This window comes from Lethenteron reissneri, unplaced genomic scaffold, assembly GCF_015708825.2.
Source record: "Lethenteron reissneri isolate LAM-NWPU_2019-01 unplaced genomic scaffold, ASM1570882v1 scaffold_147, whole genome shotgun sequence".
NCBI lineage: Eukaryota > Metazoa > Chordata > Hyperoartia > Petromyzontiformes > Petromyzontidae > Lethenteron > Lethenteron reissneri.
Genome location: NW_026891190.1, coordinates 232,469 through 246,954, shown reverse-complemented (window position 1 = coordinate 246,954; position 14,486 = coordinate 232,469). Strand labels below are relative to the sequence as shown.

Sequence of the window (14,486 nt, the reverse complement as noted above, 5' to 3'; positions counted from 1 at the left end):
ATGACAACAGATTATCCGCCGTGGCCTCGCAAGTCCGGCACCACACAGTGACATTCCCAGTCACTACATCACCCCCCCCCCCCCCCATAGCATCCAGCCGTCCCGGCTGGCAACTCCCCCGTAAGCAAACAACCGACGTACATATATACAGAACAACAAGCAAGTGTGCTCCAACAATAACAGAACAGCACAATAAATTACCCAATTGTACAATATATACACCGAGAAATAAAACCCACACACAGCAGCGAAAAATTAACAACCCAACAATTACGTCATACGAGATCCCCACAATCAACATCTCCCACCCAGAACGTGTAACAACACCCGCCGGGCACATTATACGCAGCCCTTAAGCTGATCCTCGATGTCGGCCAATAAAAATCCAATTTAAGAGCGGCCAGTGTCTTTTGCACTTCGAGATGTTACAATCGTTTATGCACAGTGGTAGGCACAATAATAGCATAACGGCGCAATCCTCCATCCCAATACATGAGCAGCCCGCCCCGCAGGACAAACGAGGCGACACTTCGCAGAGCCGTGCCACTAGCGGTCTCTCTGACACGCCGGCGCAACTTAAGGAGAGACGTGTCCTCCGCCTGCAGGCATCCCCACACCTCGTAGTCCATCGTGTCCATGGCAGACTCAACGAGAGGGGAGGGGTAGGTCGATTCGGCTGGTCGACAATGACTTGAACCCGAAAAACAAGTAGACTTCCTGCCCGCAGGCAATCGCAACAGGGTGTCGATGTTCGTATGGCGAGAACCTTTACGATACGTAACTTGGAACAAATAATCCTGCAGGATTGCAAGTCAGCGTGACAATTGACCTGAGGGCTTATCCACATGCAGTGCATACTGGAGCGCCACGTGGTCGGAACGCACCTCAAAATGTCTCCCATATAAGTACGGCCAATATTGTTGCACAAAAACCACTATGGCCAATAGTTCCCAGGGCGTTACGCAGTACCACTGCTCGGCAGGAGACAGCACCCTGCTACCATACGCGACCATGTGCTGCACGCCATTTACAACCTGGGATAACACTGCATCAATGCCAGTATTACTGGCGTCTATGTCCAACACAAATGGCAACGAAAAGTCGGGATAACGCAGGGGAGGGGCGTTAACCAGCCCATCATGAATGGAGTGGAACGCAGCTTCCTCTTCCTCCCCCTAATTAATTAGCCCTTCGCTGTCAATGCATGGAGAGGTTTCACAATAGATGCGAAACCCACGGCAAATCGGCGATAGTAAGAGGCAAAGCAGATAAAACTGCGCACCTCGCTAGCCGAGGTGAGGGTCGGCCACGTCCGAATGCAAGCAGTTTTTTCCAGAGCTGTTGCGATGCCCGATTTGCTAACTATATGGCCCAAGTATTGAACCGATTTTTGGAGTAGGTAACACATCTTGGGCTTGAATTTCAGGTCGGCCGCATGCACCTTAACAAAAAAGCCCACAGGCGATACAAATGATCATCAAACGTACGACCGAAAACAATTTACACCGTCCAAATATATTAGGCACGAATCCCACTGGAAGCCCACTAAAACCAACTCCATTAGATGCTGAAAGGTGCACGGTGCAGAGTGGAGCCCCAACGGAAGCCAGTTAAACTCAAACAACCCTTGTGGTGTTCTAAAAGCCGTCTTTGGCCTTGAAGCCTCGTCAAGTGACAGCTGCCAAAAGCCCACCAAAGTGTCCAACGGATTGTCCATACGAGGCAAGAGGTATGCATCTGAAACAGAAACCTTGTTAAGTTTGCGGAAATCAACACAAAACCGCAAACTACCGTCATGCTTTATAACAAGTACGATTGGAGCACCCCATGGACTGGTGGATGGCGAGATTATATCTGTGGCCAACACCTCATCAACCGCCACCTGAACATATTCCTTTTCAGCCGGGCTCAGGCGGTAAGGATTCTGCCGAATGGGGACGGTGTTTCCAGATTCAATATGGTGGCTCAAAATGGACGTGCGAGCGACATAAAATTTACTGAGAGCGCTCCGGCAGGAGCGCTCTCAGCTTCCCCATTTGTCCCGCAGATTAATCGCCGCATTCAGAGCACAGTCCATTCATCCAGCCCTCATCTCATCCACATCCTGAGGTCTGTGAGCCCGAACGCCGACCCCGACATTTACCACAACATCCTTTTCTGGACACGCCAGGGATGCATGCGCAATCACGGAACCCTCCTGAATGACCGTTCGTGTCTGACCTAGCATTAAGGACTTGTATGAATGGTTCCTGGTCCCGGGACACCAGCGTCTGAGTCGCGACGAGTGACATCCCCCGACTGAGCTTATTTGAGGGACCAAACACAATACCATCCCCCTAAGCGTGCACATCGAGCGGTTAACGCAATCGAAGGGGCACCAACATTTGCGTTCCGGTCGGAATCCGCACTGATCGGCATGCAAGCGCTTGCACCATGGCGTTAGCAGAATACATGTGGGTCGGAGACGAGAGAAATGCCATGCGCTGTCCTGACGGCAATTCCAAAAAGCCCTGGTCGATACAAATCTTCAGGGGCATTTTGCCGAGGAAATCAGTCCCCTGTAAGCACGGAACAGCTAGGGCCATAGAAACCAAAACATGGCGTGACAATGTGACATCGGCAATGCACAACTCAACAGTTATCCGACCGATTATCCCCAACGATCCGCTGTTGGCGGTGAAACACGGAGCATCCACTGGCTCAAACCCGACACTGGGGGGACAAAATATTGTAAATGAGGTCGGAAATAATGGTTGAAGACGCGCCGGTGTCAACTAGCATGCGAATTTTAACTCCCTCAATGAACCCAAGCACAGCCGACACCCCCACAGCCGCCATAACCACTCGATGTGCCAGCTCTGACCACTGATCCGGTCGGAGCGGCCACGCGTCGCGAACATCTGTCGACTCCCCCCGAACCCGCGCGCAACACTGATGCAGATCGGACCCCCGTTTTGCATCGATGGGTGAAGTGAACCCCAGGGCCAAGTGTGGGGTGTGCCGCAACTCGCCTTAGGAAGGCAGGGAGTCGTAGGAAGGTGGACGTCCCGGGGGCCGCCATCGAGGATCCCGGCAGCCCGATTGGACCTGCCCCGGCAGGCCGCAGTTGTAGCAGGCGACCTGTCCACTGCTGGACTGGGATGATGCAGACCTTGCCTGCCACCAGTCATCCCGCCGCCAATTGCCATCACCCCAACAAATGCCGCTGTGCTGGTGCAGCGAGCATGCAGGAGCAGGCTCCTCGTCTGTGTGGGCCCCGGGATCCGTGGAAGACGCAGAGCACACGCCACCCTGTCATGTTGCAGGGTCTGCTGCGCCTGTATGCACCTTGCGATCTTGAGCAAAGACACCTCTCCGTCCTCAGTGGGGAGCACAGTATGGAGGTCTTTGAGTCCCAACATCTTCTCAAGGACCAAGGCGTCAAGGCTGTCGTGATCCATTTTCGGGAACGCGGCCTTCACCAGCACCAAGAGCGGACTGCGGAAAGCGAGAGCCGACTCACCATCCCCTTTGCGTCTTACGGTGAACTTCTGGTGGGTGATCAGCGGAGGCTCTAAAACAGCGGCCATCTGGTCAAACGCCTGCGTGAGGGTGGACCTCTCTGACGGTGGATTGGCGAGGAACGCTGCCAAGGTGTCATCATCGAGGGCGGCGGGCAGCGCTTTCCCTCCTGCCAAGACGGCATTGGTGAGGAATCACCGCTTAAACGCCACCCAGTCTCCGCTGGCGGCAAAAAATTATTTAATGAAGGGCAGTCGACGGCAGAGCGGCTGGATATCAATCGACGAGGACGTCCCTGCTTCAAGCTTGGCGAGCTTAGCGCTCTGCATGGTGGCAAATTGGCGCCCGCGAGCACAGGCAGCGTTGACGGCGTTCCTGCCTTCTGTGAAATGGCGGCCAAGTCGCCCCGTTCAGACAGCTCCACCACTCCCTCCTTTGCCGTCAGGACAGGGAACGCATCTCGACGAGGATCGAGAATGCTGCTTGAAGGAGGTCAGCAAGACGACTGTGTGCGTCCCTGACGAGCGCCTACAATGAAGGTGAGGCGCCGCGCGCCCTGACTGTGCTCTGCTCCGCTGGCAGCGCCTCCGCTTCTTCTTCGACAGCAATGGGCGGAATCAGCTCCTCGTCGTCTTCGTCATCCATTGCCCCGTACATGAACTTTGCGACGAGTATATATGACTTGTCAAACGCTAGCTACAGCTTAGCAAGTTGGCCACTTCCAACACCAGTTGTAGTTAGTCCAACTGAGTCGCAGACGTTGTCTTGGGAGCAACACTATTTATTACATCAACTCAACACAACATAACATAACCTACACTTGGGTGTTGAACGCCCATCTAACCACACTACGGCAGAACAAGGCATGGTCCCGCTATGCCGGTCCGGACCACGTGCTGGGTCCCGGACCGCGTGGCTAGAGGCTTCTTCACCCCGACGTGGATCTTTTTCACCCCGACGTGGATCTTCTTCAACAACAACCCGAAGAACCCCGAGCCCCAAACGGGTCCCCGTTATATCGGCCCAGGCTGGGGCTGGCTCCGCTCCACGCCCCGCCCACCTTCTAGATCTTTTGAGCTTTTTCCCGAAGGCTCCCAAGAGCTGCTCTATACCACATGATCGCCTAGCGGCCCCCATCCACCGGTGGCCCCCCTTCAATATCATCTGGTCACGTGTCAGCAGGTCAGCGTATCATGCCCCAACGTAACCCTGGCTGGCTGACTCTCTCGCTCGAGCCCGCACCGCACACTGTACGCGGTGCCTCCACGCTAACCAGCGCTCACCCAAGCCCCGCTTGGGCTGGTACTACGCCCAGCAGCAACCGGGCCACACATAATGACAATACAACATCCGCCGTGGCCTCGCAAGCCCGGCACCACACAGTGACATTCAAAGTCACTACACATACATTATTATCAAAGCATGTTTTTTTTGCATATTTTTCCATAAATATGCGTGGTTAATGCAGACTTGATTTCTTGCAAAAGGTATCTATTTGGTGTTTGAAGACCTGTTATTTTTTTGCCTAAAAGGGAAAAACCTATTGTTATATTTAATAATTTTTGATAACTGCCAAAAAAGTCCCATGTATGTCAACATCATTATTTGTCTAGCAGCTCAACCACCATTCGGATTGTCACATATGCCCCACCTATGCAGGTTTACTGCAAATGCGAGGCCTTGACTGGTTCTGTGTGAACTTCTTTCACATGGTACAGAGCTAACCATGCTCTGTATGTATGTTGAACTTATTTCACACCGTACGTAGCTAACTGTGTTAGGTACGTATGTATGTTTAACTTTATTCGCACCATACATAACCAACCGTGCTATGCACGTTTGCATGTTGAACTTCTTTCGCATAGTACGTAACCAACCTTTCTGTGTACGTATATTGAACTTATTTTGCACCTTACGTAATCAAGCTGCTTTTTGTAATTAGTTTGTTGTCCTCCCGCTTCTCCAATTAGTATGGTTGTCTATGTAGAGTGTGAAAGAAGTTCAACATGCATTACTATTATTAATTAAATCCTAAGGCCTTTTTATTCATCCAGGTGTATGCTGATAAATAGGACGGCGCATTTTGGACATTTGACTGATTGGTCTAAATGAGTCGTAACCTTATGACACTCCTGTGAAGGTGTCCTGGCTTAGTTGAGAAGTTACGATTTAAAAATAAACTATTTATAATTTACCAGGTAAGACCCTACTGAGCCTTGTAGCTCTTTTTTTCGGAAGCAACCATGGCGATCACAAATGATGGCTCAACGAAAGTGGCTTCTCACGTGGAATTGTATAGCAGCCAAAAACTTTAAAATGTTAACTACCTCGCCTGCTATACAGGAGGTCGTGGGTTAGATCCAGACCCTTATGCCTGCTGTATATTTGGAGTTTGCGTGTCTCTTTCCCGTGGCCATGTGCATTTTGCTCCTGGTCATCCGGGTTTTCCCTCTACATTTATAATCAACGTCACGAGTTTAGAGTATTTGACTGCTTTGAAGTCCCACGATAAGCTCCTTTATTTGTGGCCAGGTGCGTTCTGAAAAATAGATATACAGCTCAGTTGCCGCGACTTGGTAAACAATTTAAGTTCAGTTTTTATAGTTTAGAGTTGCAATTAGCATGAATGACACTACAGAAAATGTAATTATTAGATGTCACTTGCCACTGATGTTAGCCATGGTAGGCAATTGAACTCGCGGCAGCACATAGGTGTGAACCACGTGTTTGTGTGAACCACGTGTATGTGCGTGTACATGTTGCGAATACGGGAGTGTGCGTGTGGTGTCTTCTGTTTGTGAATTCAAATTCAGAGGAGGAAGTTGCTCAGCGGTTAGCGCTACGCTGAGCTCCAGAGCCGTTGGCTGGAGTTCAATTCCCACTTCCGACCAACACCAGTGACAATTATTTAACCCGGTCATGGGCCTCCCCTAGGTTGACTGAGCCTCAAATAAATACATGGTGCAATGTGTAAATATCGACTCTGGGAGACAAAGGCGGCCGGGCATGGTGCTGGCCACCCACTCCTTCGTATGCCATGCCGGCCTTTATAGGTGCTCGCTAACAGCACTTTCCTCAACAGTCTGTTAAGGCTATACGGGGGATTTTGTAGCAGTTAGCACGCTGTGCTACGAATCTGGCGACCCGAATTCGATTCCCTGCTCAGGACCAACACCGGTAACGATTATCTGAACCGGTCCTGGGCATTCCCTAGGTCGACTCAGCCTCAAATGAGTATCTAAACATCGCCACAGGTGGCTAGTCGTGGTGCTGGCCGTTACGGCCTTCATAGGTGCTGCTACTCGCTAATGGCACTTGCACCCAACAGTCTGTTAAAGCTATACAGGGGATCTTTGATCTTTAATCTCTGTCATGTTGTTCATGCCTGTGGATGCGTGCTCATTAAATCCAGTTCCTTCAACAATCACAACTCCGACCACAACTCCAACCACAACACCAACACCTGGAGGGCTGACTGCTGGAGGCATTGCTCTGGTCAGCATTGCTGCTGTGGTTGTAGTTGCTGCTGCAATTGGTGTTTACTTCTGCTGGAAGTCAAGAGGTGACAGACCACAAGGAGAAGACGTCGAGTGAGTGAAATGGCGTTAACTCGTTTTAATTAACGTTCTTTCCATGAGGATTAGCGATAACGGACAATTAGATTTTTTTATACATTTTGTTGCCACCCACAAAACGAGCAAAAAATGTTTCGCATGGCGAGACCAATCGATTGATCGACGTGTGTCCTGTAGCGGCAAGGTGTAGTGCTAAAACTTACATCTCAGATTTTAACACGGGTGGGCGTGGGGGGAAGGAGTCGATGAGAAAACGACGATCACTTAACAAGTTTTTTTGCCTACCGAGCAGTTTTCTCACTCGATACGCCCCGTACTGACTGCCACCTGCACTGTGATGGGCACTGTGAGTAGTGACACGTGGCTCATAGTGGCCGTGACGGAGACCCCCGGGTCGGCACCACTGAGAGCCCAAGTCTTTCGTGTCTTCATCTTTCTCGCCTTGTTCTCTCTGTCTCTTTTCCCAGGGTATTATTTTCTTACGTTTTTCCTTCATCCCGATGTATGCATGTGTGTTGAACTTATTTCTCAATGTGCGTAGCCTACCGTGCTAGCCGAAGGTGCTGTCCAACCTCCGACGATGCTAAATAAGTTCAACGTACATACATACATACTGCTTCTCCGATCAGCCTCATATCCTGAGACCAACACTCTTATCAGATTTTTCACAGAGCAGTGCGACCCTTCATGCTAAAGAATGATGCTAGAGAACTCAAGACTGCTGTGGTGGTGAGATGTTCACTACCTCGCCTGGTATGCAGGTCATGGGTTCGATCTCAACCCTGACGCATGTTATATATTTGGAATTTGCTTATCTCTCTCATCATCACGGTGGCCAGGATATGTTATTTCCCTCGCCTGCTATACAGGAGGTCGTGAGCTTGATCCCGACCCTGATGCCTGCTGCTGTATATTTGGAGTCTGTGTGTCTTTCTCTGTCTCTCCCCGTGGTCAAGTTGATTTTTCTCCGGGTCCTCTGGTTTTCCCCCCACATTTATAATCAACGTGGTTTAGAGTATTTGGCAGCTCTACATTTCCACGTAATGATAAGCTACTTCGTGGAGCTATAATTTGTGATGGCCAGATGACGTCTGAAAAATATCTACATATCTCGGTAGAACTTACCTGGTACAATACAAAATAATGTAATTTTAACATCTATGTAAGCGGGTAGCACCATGGCCACCTTTTTCAGATCCCATTAATCGACCTTTGGCCCACACAGCAGAGATCGTTACTTGAGATTAAGTGGAGAACCAAATTCAATAACCGTGGTTTCTTGTGCAATCATTTGGTGGCCGGAGCTGAGACCATCAACTCGTGGCCGCTTTTGGCTGGCCATCGAACAAAGTTCAATTCGTCGTGCGCTTTTGAATGATTTATACATTACACTACGATATAGGACACCACTATAGACTCCACTACTATACACTACACTATACACTACACTATACACTCCACTACTATACACTACTGTACAGTATGCTACTATACGCTACACTCATACAGTACACTACCATACACTACACCATGCCCTACAATTTTGACTAGCTATTGCACAAAGAAGGTTAATGCATCGCACGCTTTTAGATGAGCTTCTGCGTCTGTCTGGAATGCTCTTCCTTCCGATATTAGCAAGCCACTGAGCTTTGCACTTTAAAATCATCTAGATTGAAAACGAATTTCTTTAGAAATGCTTTTTGTGTTTAGTTTGTTGTCCTTCCCCCGTACACTTCTCATTAGCACGCATGGTTGTCTATACACGGTGCAAAATAACTTCAACATACATACGGTGACACAGGCTACATGTTGGTGAGGGTGAGGATGTGTGATGGACGCGCGTCCAATGCTTTCTCAACAGGGATCACGAACTGCAGCCAATGGCACCAGCTGAAGGAGGCGGCGCAGCTGAGAGAGAGGAAGAGAGAGGTACGAAGCAGGAGCCACACTCAGACTCACTCATTCACCGACACGGAGCAGTGCTCGGCTTCCTTGTGTGAAGGTGGTGTGTTTGTGCGGTGTGTCATAAACATCACCACTGGGGATTCCAAGGCGGCTGGGCGTGGTGATGGCCGCCAACCGCATCATGTGTCGTGCCAACCTTCATAGGCACTCGCTAACAGCACTTGCCCCTCCAGTCTGTTGAGGGTATACGGGGGATCTTTGTCTTTGTTTGTAGTGCAGGGGAGTGCTGGTGTAGTTGTTAATATAACATTTAATAATAATAAAAAATGTGTTCACTACTATTATTACACTATTAGTATTAGTATACTACTAGTATAATACTAATGAAATCAGTATACTCTTCGTTCTTTCGTTCATTTCTCAGTCCACTTGTCCTGGTGAGGGTTACAGTGGAAACATATTTAGTAGGGCAGTCCAGACCTCCCTTTCTCTGGCAACATACTCTAGCTCTTCCTGGGGAATTCCCAGACATTCCCAGGCCAGCTGGGCGACATAGTCCTGCCAACATGTCCTGGGCTGGCCCTGGGGTCTTCTCCAAGTGGGATGTGCCCAGTAAAGTTGCAGGGGGAGTCTACCGGGGGGCATCGTGACCAGGTACCCAAACCACCTCAACTGGCTGCTCTCGATCCGCAGGAGCAGCCGCTCGACTCCGAGGCTCTCCTGGATTACCTCCTCACCCGATCATGGAGAGTGAGCCCGGCGACCCTGCAGAGAAACCTCATTTTGGCCCCTTGTACCCACAATCTCATCCTTTCGGTCATTACCCAAAGCTCATGACCATAGGTGAGAGTGGAAATGTAGATTGACTTGTAAACTGCGAGCTTTGTTCGAAAACTCAGCTCCCACTTCACTACCATGGAACGGTACAGTGCCCGCAACACTGCGGACTCCGCACCAATCCGTCGGCCGATCTCCCGCTCCCACTTACCATCACTCACTAAAGAGACCCAGAGGTAATTAAACTCCTTCTCTAACGGAAGCTGTTCCCCCCTCACTTGGAGAGAACAATCCACCGTCTCCCAGGAGTAAACCATTACCTCAGGTTTGGAGGTGCTGATCCTCGTCCCAGCCGCTTCACACTCGGCATAAAACTGTTCAAGAAGCATGCTGGAGATGACAGACTGACGAGTCAAAGAGGACAACGTCATATGCAAATAGCAGTGACGCCACCTCCATCCCCCCTTACTGGATAATCTCTTTTTTTTACGATCAGTGGAAACCAGAAGATGCACGGTGTAGTCGGCACTTTGCTTCGTTCATCATTTCGTAATTTTTTTTTACATTTTTAAACTTTGCTTTATGTAAACCCCCACCTCTCGCTCACTCTCTCGCTCTCTCTCTCTCGATCACTCTCTCTCTCGATCACTCTCTCGCTCTCTCTCGTTCTGCACGCAGCCCTTCTCGCAGTCCGACGGCCTCCGCTCTCAGTTGCGCGTTGACATCCTGTCCATGAACACGAACAGGAGTGGAAACAAGATGTACCCTCGGCAGAGTCCAACACCCACAGTGAACGACTTTTCATTGAACACCAATCATACAGACATAGCTCTACTCCAAGAATAGAGTGACCAGATAGAGCACAAAAGCAGCACTGGTACATCATACTCCCACAGCACTTCTCACAAACCATTGCAGGAGACCCAGTCATATGCTTTATCCAAGTCTACAAAGCACAGGTAGACTGAAAAAGCGTACTCCCATGACCCCCCAAATATATGTGAGAGGGAAAAGAGTTGGTCCATTGTTCCATGACCATGACGGAATCCACATTGTCCTCCTAAATCTGAGGGCCAACCACTGGGCGGGGCCTCCTCTCCATCACTCTGGTTTAAGCTTTACCTGGGACGCTGAGGAGTGTAATTCCTCTGTAGTTGGAGCGCACCCTCTGGTCCCCTTTTAAAAAAAAAGAAACCACGACCCCAGTTTTCTAATCCAGAGGTACTGTACCCGCCTTCCATGCAACATTGATGAGGCGTGTTAACCACGACACCCCTACACTGCCCAGCGCTTTCAACAACTCTCGTCGAATCTCGTCCACCCCAGCAGCTTTGCCGCTATGAAGGCCCTTGACCGTCGCAGCGACTTCAGCATCCGTGATGGATCTGACCCCCCCAGCTGTTTCCAGGGCTGCCTCCTGAGCGGAGCGCATGTCCACCAGGTTGAAGAGCTCCTCAGTTTTCCTTCCACCTCTCGACTATCTTCTTAGTTGAGGTCAGGATTATGCCACCCTTACTGAAAACAGCCTGGGCCACGTCCCATCGACCCCTCCTAGAATATGTTTGAGACTATCCGGGAGTCCCTCTCCATGGCCTTTCCAAACTCTTCCCAAGGCCCGAGCTTTCACTTCAGTGACCACTGGTGTCCACCAGCGGGTTCTAGGATTGCCGCCATGACAGGCACCAACTGCCTTCAGGGCACAGCTTTTCGCAGCTGCATCCACAATCGAGGTCCTGAACATCGTCCATTGGGAATCAATGTCCCCGACCTTCCCACGAGTTCAGAAGAATTTCTCCTGGAGGTGGAAGGTGAATTTTTTTGCACTGGGTCTTCCGCCAGATATTCCCAGAAAACCTGTACTGTTCGTTTGGGCCTTCCACGTCTATCTGGTCAGTGCCCCAAGCGTCGGATCCAACTTACCACCAAGTGGTGATCAGTTGACAGCTCTGCCCCTCTCTTCAGCTGAGTGTCCAGAATATACGGCCTTGGGTCCGATGATACATCTATGAAGTTAATCATTGACATTTGGCCCAAGGTTCTCTGGTACCAAGTACACTTATGAACATCCTTGGGTTCGAACATGGTGTTGTTATTGACATTCCGTGACTTGCACACAATTCCAATAACATCTCACCTTTTGGGTTCAAATCAGGGGGGCCAATCCTCACAATCACGCCTCTCCAGGTATCGCCATCATTTCCCACGTGAACAATGAAGTCGCCCAGTTAGACTATGGAGTCGGTAGGTGGCACAAAACATATACATCATGGTATAAACGTAATGTCAGTAATATCAGGGATTTTCCCGTCTCTCAATGAAACAAGTAGTAAAATGTACCGCAAATATTGTATTCACTAATACATTTGTAGTGCTGAACTTTACGCGGACAACGTCTTTCTTTTCTGTCATCACTTTATTTTACCAAACTCAGCACATTTCGTCACCATTCTCCAGCGCGTTCTCTGCTCGCTCGCCACGCTCCGCCGACCTTGCTTGCTCCGATCCTCCCTCTCTCTCTCCGTTTCTCCCGACTCCCCTCTCGGCTTCTCCATCTCACTCCGGCCGTCGCTCTCTCTCGGCTTCACCGTCTCACTCCGTCTCTCTCGTTCCCGTTCCACTGCTAGCCTATCCGTCCTCTCGTCACCTCTTCTTCCACTGCTCCACCGCTACCCTATTCTACCTCTCATATCTTACTTGTCTCCGTCTCTACTGCTACCCTATACTTCTTCTATTCTGCTGCTACTCTATACTTCTTCTTCTACTCCACATCTACCCTACACTTTTTCTTGTATCTTCTTCTTCTGCTCCTTTCGTCTCCGTCCAGCTCCCAGCACAACTGCCCATCTCTCTCTGACGCTCCCGTATTTATCCCGTCCCTATTAATTTCCAATTAATTAACTGGCGTCCCCCCCCCCCGACGCCCCGCGCCCCCGGCCCCCGCCGCCACCTGTTCCCATTCCCAGACTTACAGGCGCAACCTTGTCCCTGACAACAACAACCGGCCAATCACTGCCCTGCATCCATCATTGCCTAACGGGCCGTCTCCGTCTCACTCGTTGTCCCCCAGCAACAGCAGCATGTCCCGATACGACTCCACTGTTCCCAACCTGCACGTGCTTACACTACACATTGTTTGTAACAATTAGGTGATGTAGAAGTCTGGCAGAGGTAATTTCAACCATTTTTACTTAACACTCTATTACTAAACTAAACTATTCCAGGTAAGCTCAACGAAGTGGCACATCACGTGGAAATATTTTGTAGCAAAATGCTGATCATTTCTTGTCAGTGGGCAAACGTACAAAATCAGCAGGGGATCAAATACTTTTTTCCCTCACTGTATATTGAACTTCTTTCACAGCGTACTTAACTAACGGTGCTAATCGGACTTGCAGGGGAAGGACACAAATCTAACTGCAAGTTGTACTGCATGTTTGTAGTTCGGTGTTATGTCTGACGTTTCACTTCATGCTAAAGGAAGTGATCTTTAAGTGTATGGGTACATGGCTGCACGTAGGTTGGGCCGAGATTTGTATGCAATTGTATATGCCTTGCAAAGATCCTTACATCCCACCGTTGTTTCTCTGTGTGAAGCAGATCGAGCCCCAGGACAAAGAGAAAATGGACATTTGACAGTGGGTGACATCGTTTTGAACGATGACTTTTCAGAAGCCTGAGCAGGCAGGCCTCAGGAGCTCATGATGAGAAAGTGGATTGAACAACAACGTCACTTATATAACTCACACGATCACTCCAAAGATAAGTAGTAACAACCTTAGCCTCAATACCTTTTTTGGAAATGAACCTATTTAAGTGAACCTCATCAATGCAGTATGAAACATGGTCATGTTGGGAAAATGGCTTTTCATTCCATCATGTCCTTGCTATGAGGTGGGCGGATATTGTGTTCTTCATATTATGGATAGAAAACCATAATGCAAACTCAGGTGATCCTTGCAGTGGCGGGTTCTTGTTAGCCATCGAACTAAGGTGGTCACTGTGTAGTGACATAAGAAGGGAGGGGCTGCTGGGGGCTCTGGGACCCTGGGCGGGCCAGGCGCTTAAGCCTCTTGGCGCCAAGCGCTGGGTTCCCAGGTAGGGCAGACGCTTAAGCCTCTTGGCGCCAGGCGTTTGGTTCCCGGGTGGCCCAGGCGCTTAAGCCACTTGGCGCCGCCAAAGGGGGGGGGCTGTGTGTGCTCTGTGGGATATCTGGTGGTGCACACGGCCCCACCCCTCGTTGGGGACTAGGCATAAAAAAGGGAGCTCCCTGGACGATCAGGGCCAGTCGTAGCTCAAGACCCAAGACCCAAGACCAGCCATCTGAGGACCCTGGGATGTTGTGAGAGCCAGTGGTGGGACTCTGGAACTCCCGACTCTACGACCTTGTGAGGGCGAGTTCCAGAGCGTAGCCAGAGTAGTGTACCTTGGCTGTGTACCTAGGCTGTGTACCTGGGAGTTGTTACAGAGTAGTTTGACTGTTGGACTGTTGGATTGTAATAAAGAAGTTACCTCTACAAGTGTCTCCGGAACCCGTTACAACTGCATCATGCACTTCAGATGCACTTCGGAAGCCACCGGACCTATGCACTTTTAGGTCTAAATTGAAAAACTCATTAAAATAGCTTTTTGTATTTAGTTTGTTATCCTTCCCCGGCACACTTCCAATTTACGTGGTTGGCTACGTACGGTGCCAAAGAAGTTCAATATTCATAATACATTATACATTAC

General features: G+C 49.8%; 1 protein-coding gene across 5 annotated transcripts in view; it reads left to right on the top strand.

Annotated features, from left to right (window-relative positions):
- The window catches only part of LOC133362426 (signal-regulatory protein beta-2-like), a 36,598-nt gene extending 22,403 nt beyond the window's left edge, over positions 1–14,195 (top strand). For 2 of the 5 annotated variants that reach the window (XM_061581368.1, XM_061581366.1), the window contains exons 7-9: positions 6,914–7,091; positions 8,938–9,005; positions 13,353–14,195. In XM_061581368.1, coding sequence (XP_061437352.1) covers positions 6,914–7,091; positions 8,938–9,005; positions 13,353–13,435 — 329 coding nt within the window. In that variant the 3' untranslated portion in view covers positions 13,436–14,195. The remainder of the gene's footprint in view (positions 1–6,913; positions 7,092–8,937; positions 9,006–13,352) is intronic. The other 3 variants (XM_061581369.1, XM_061581370.1, XM_061581371.1) reach the window with 3 other exon arrangements.
- Positions 14,196–14,486: the final 291 nt, after the last annotated feature.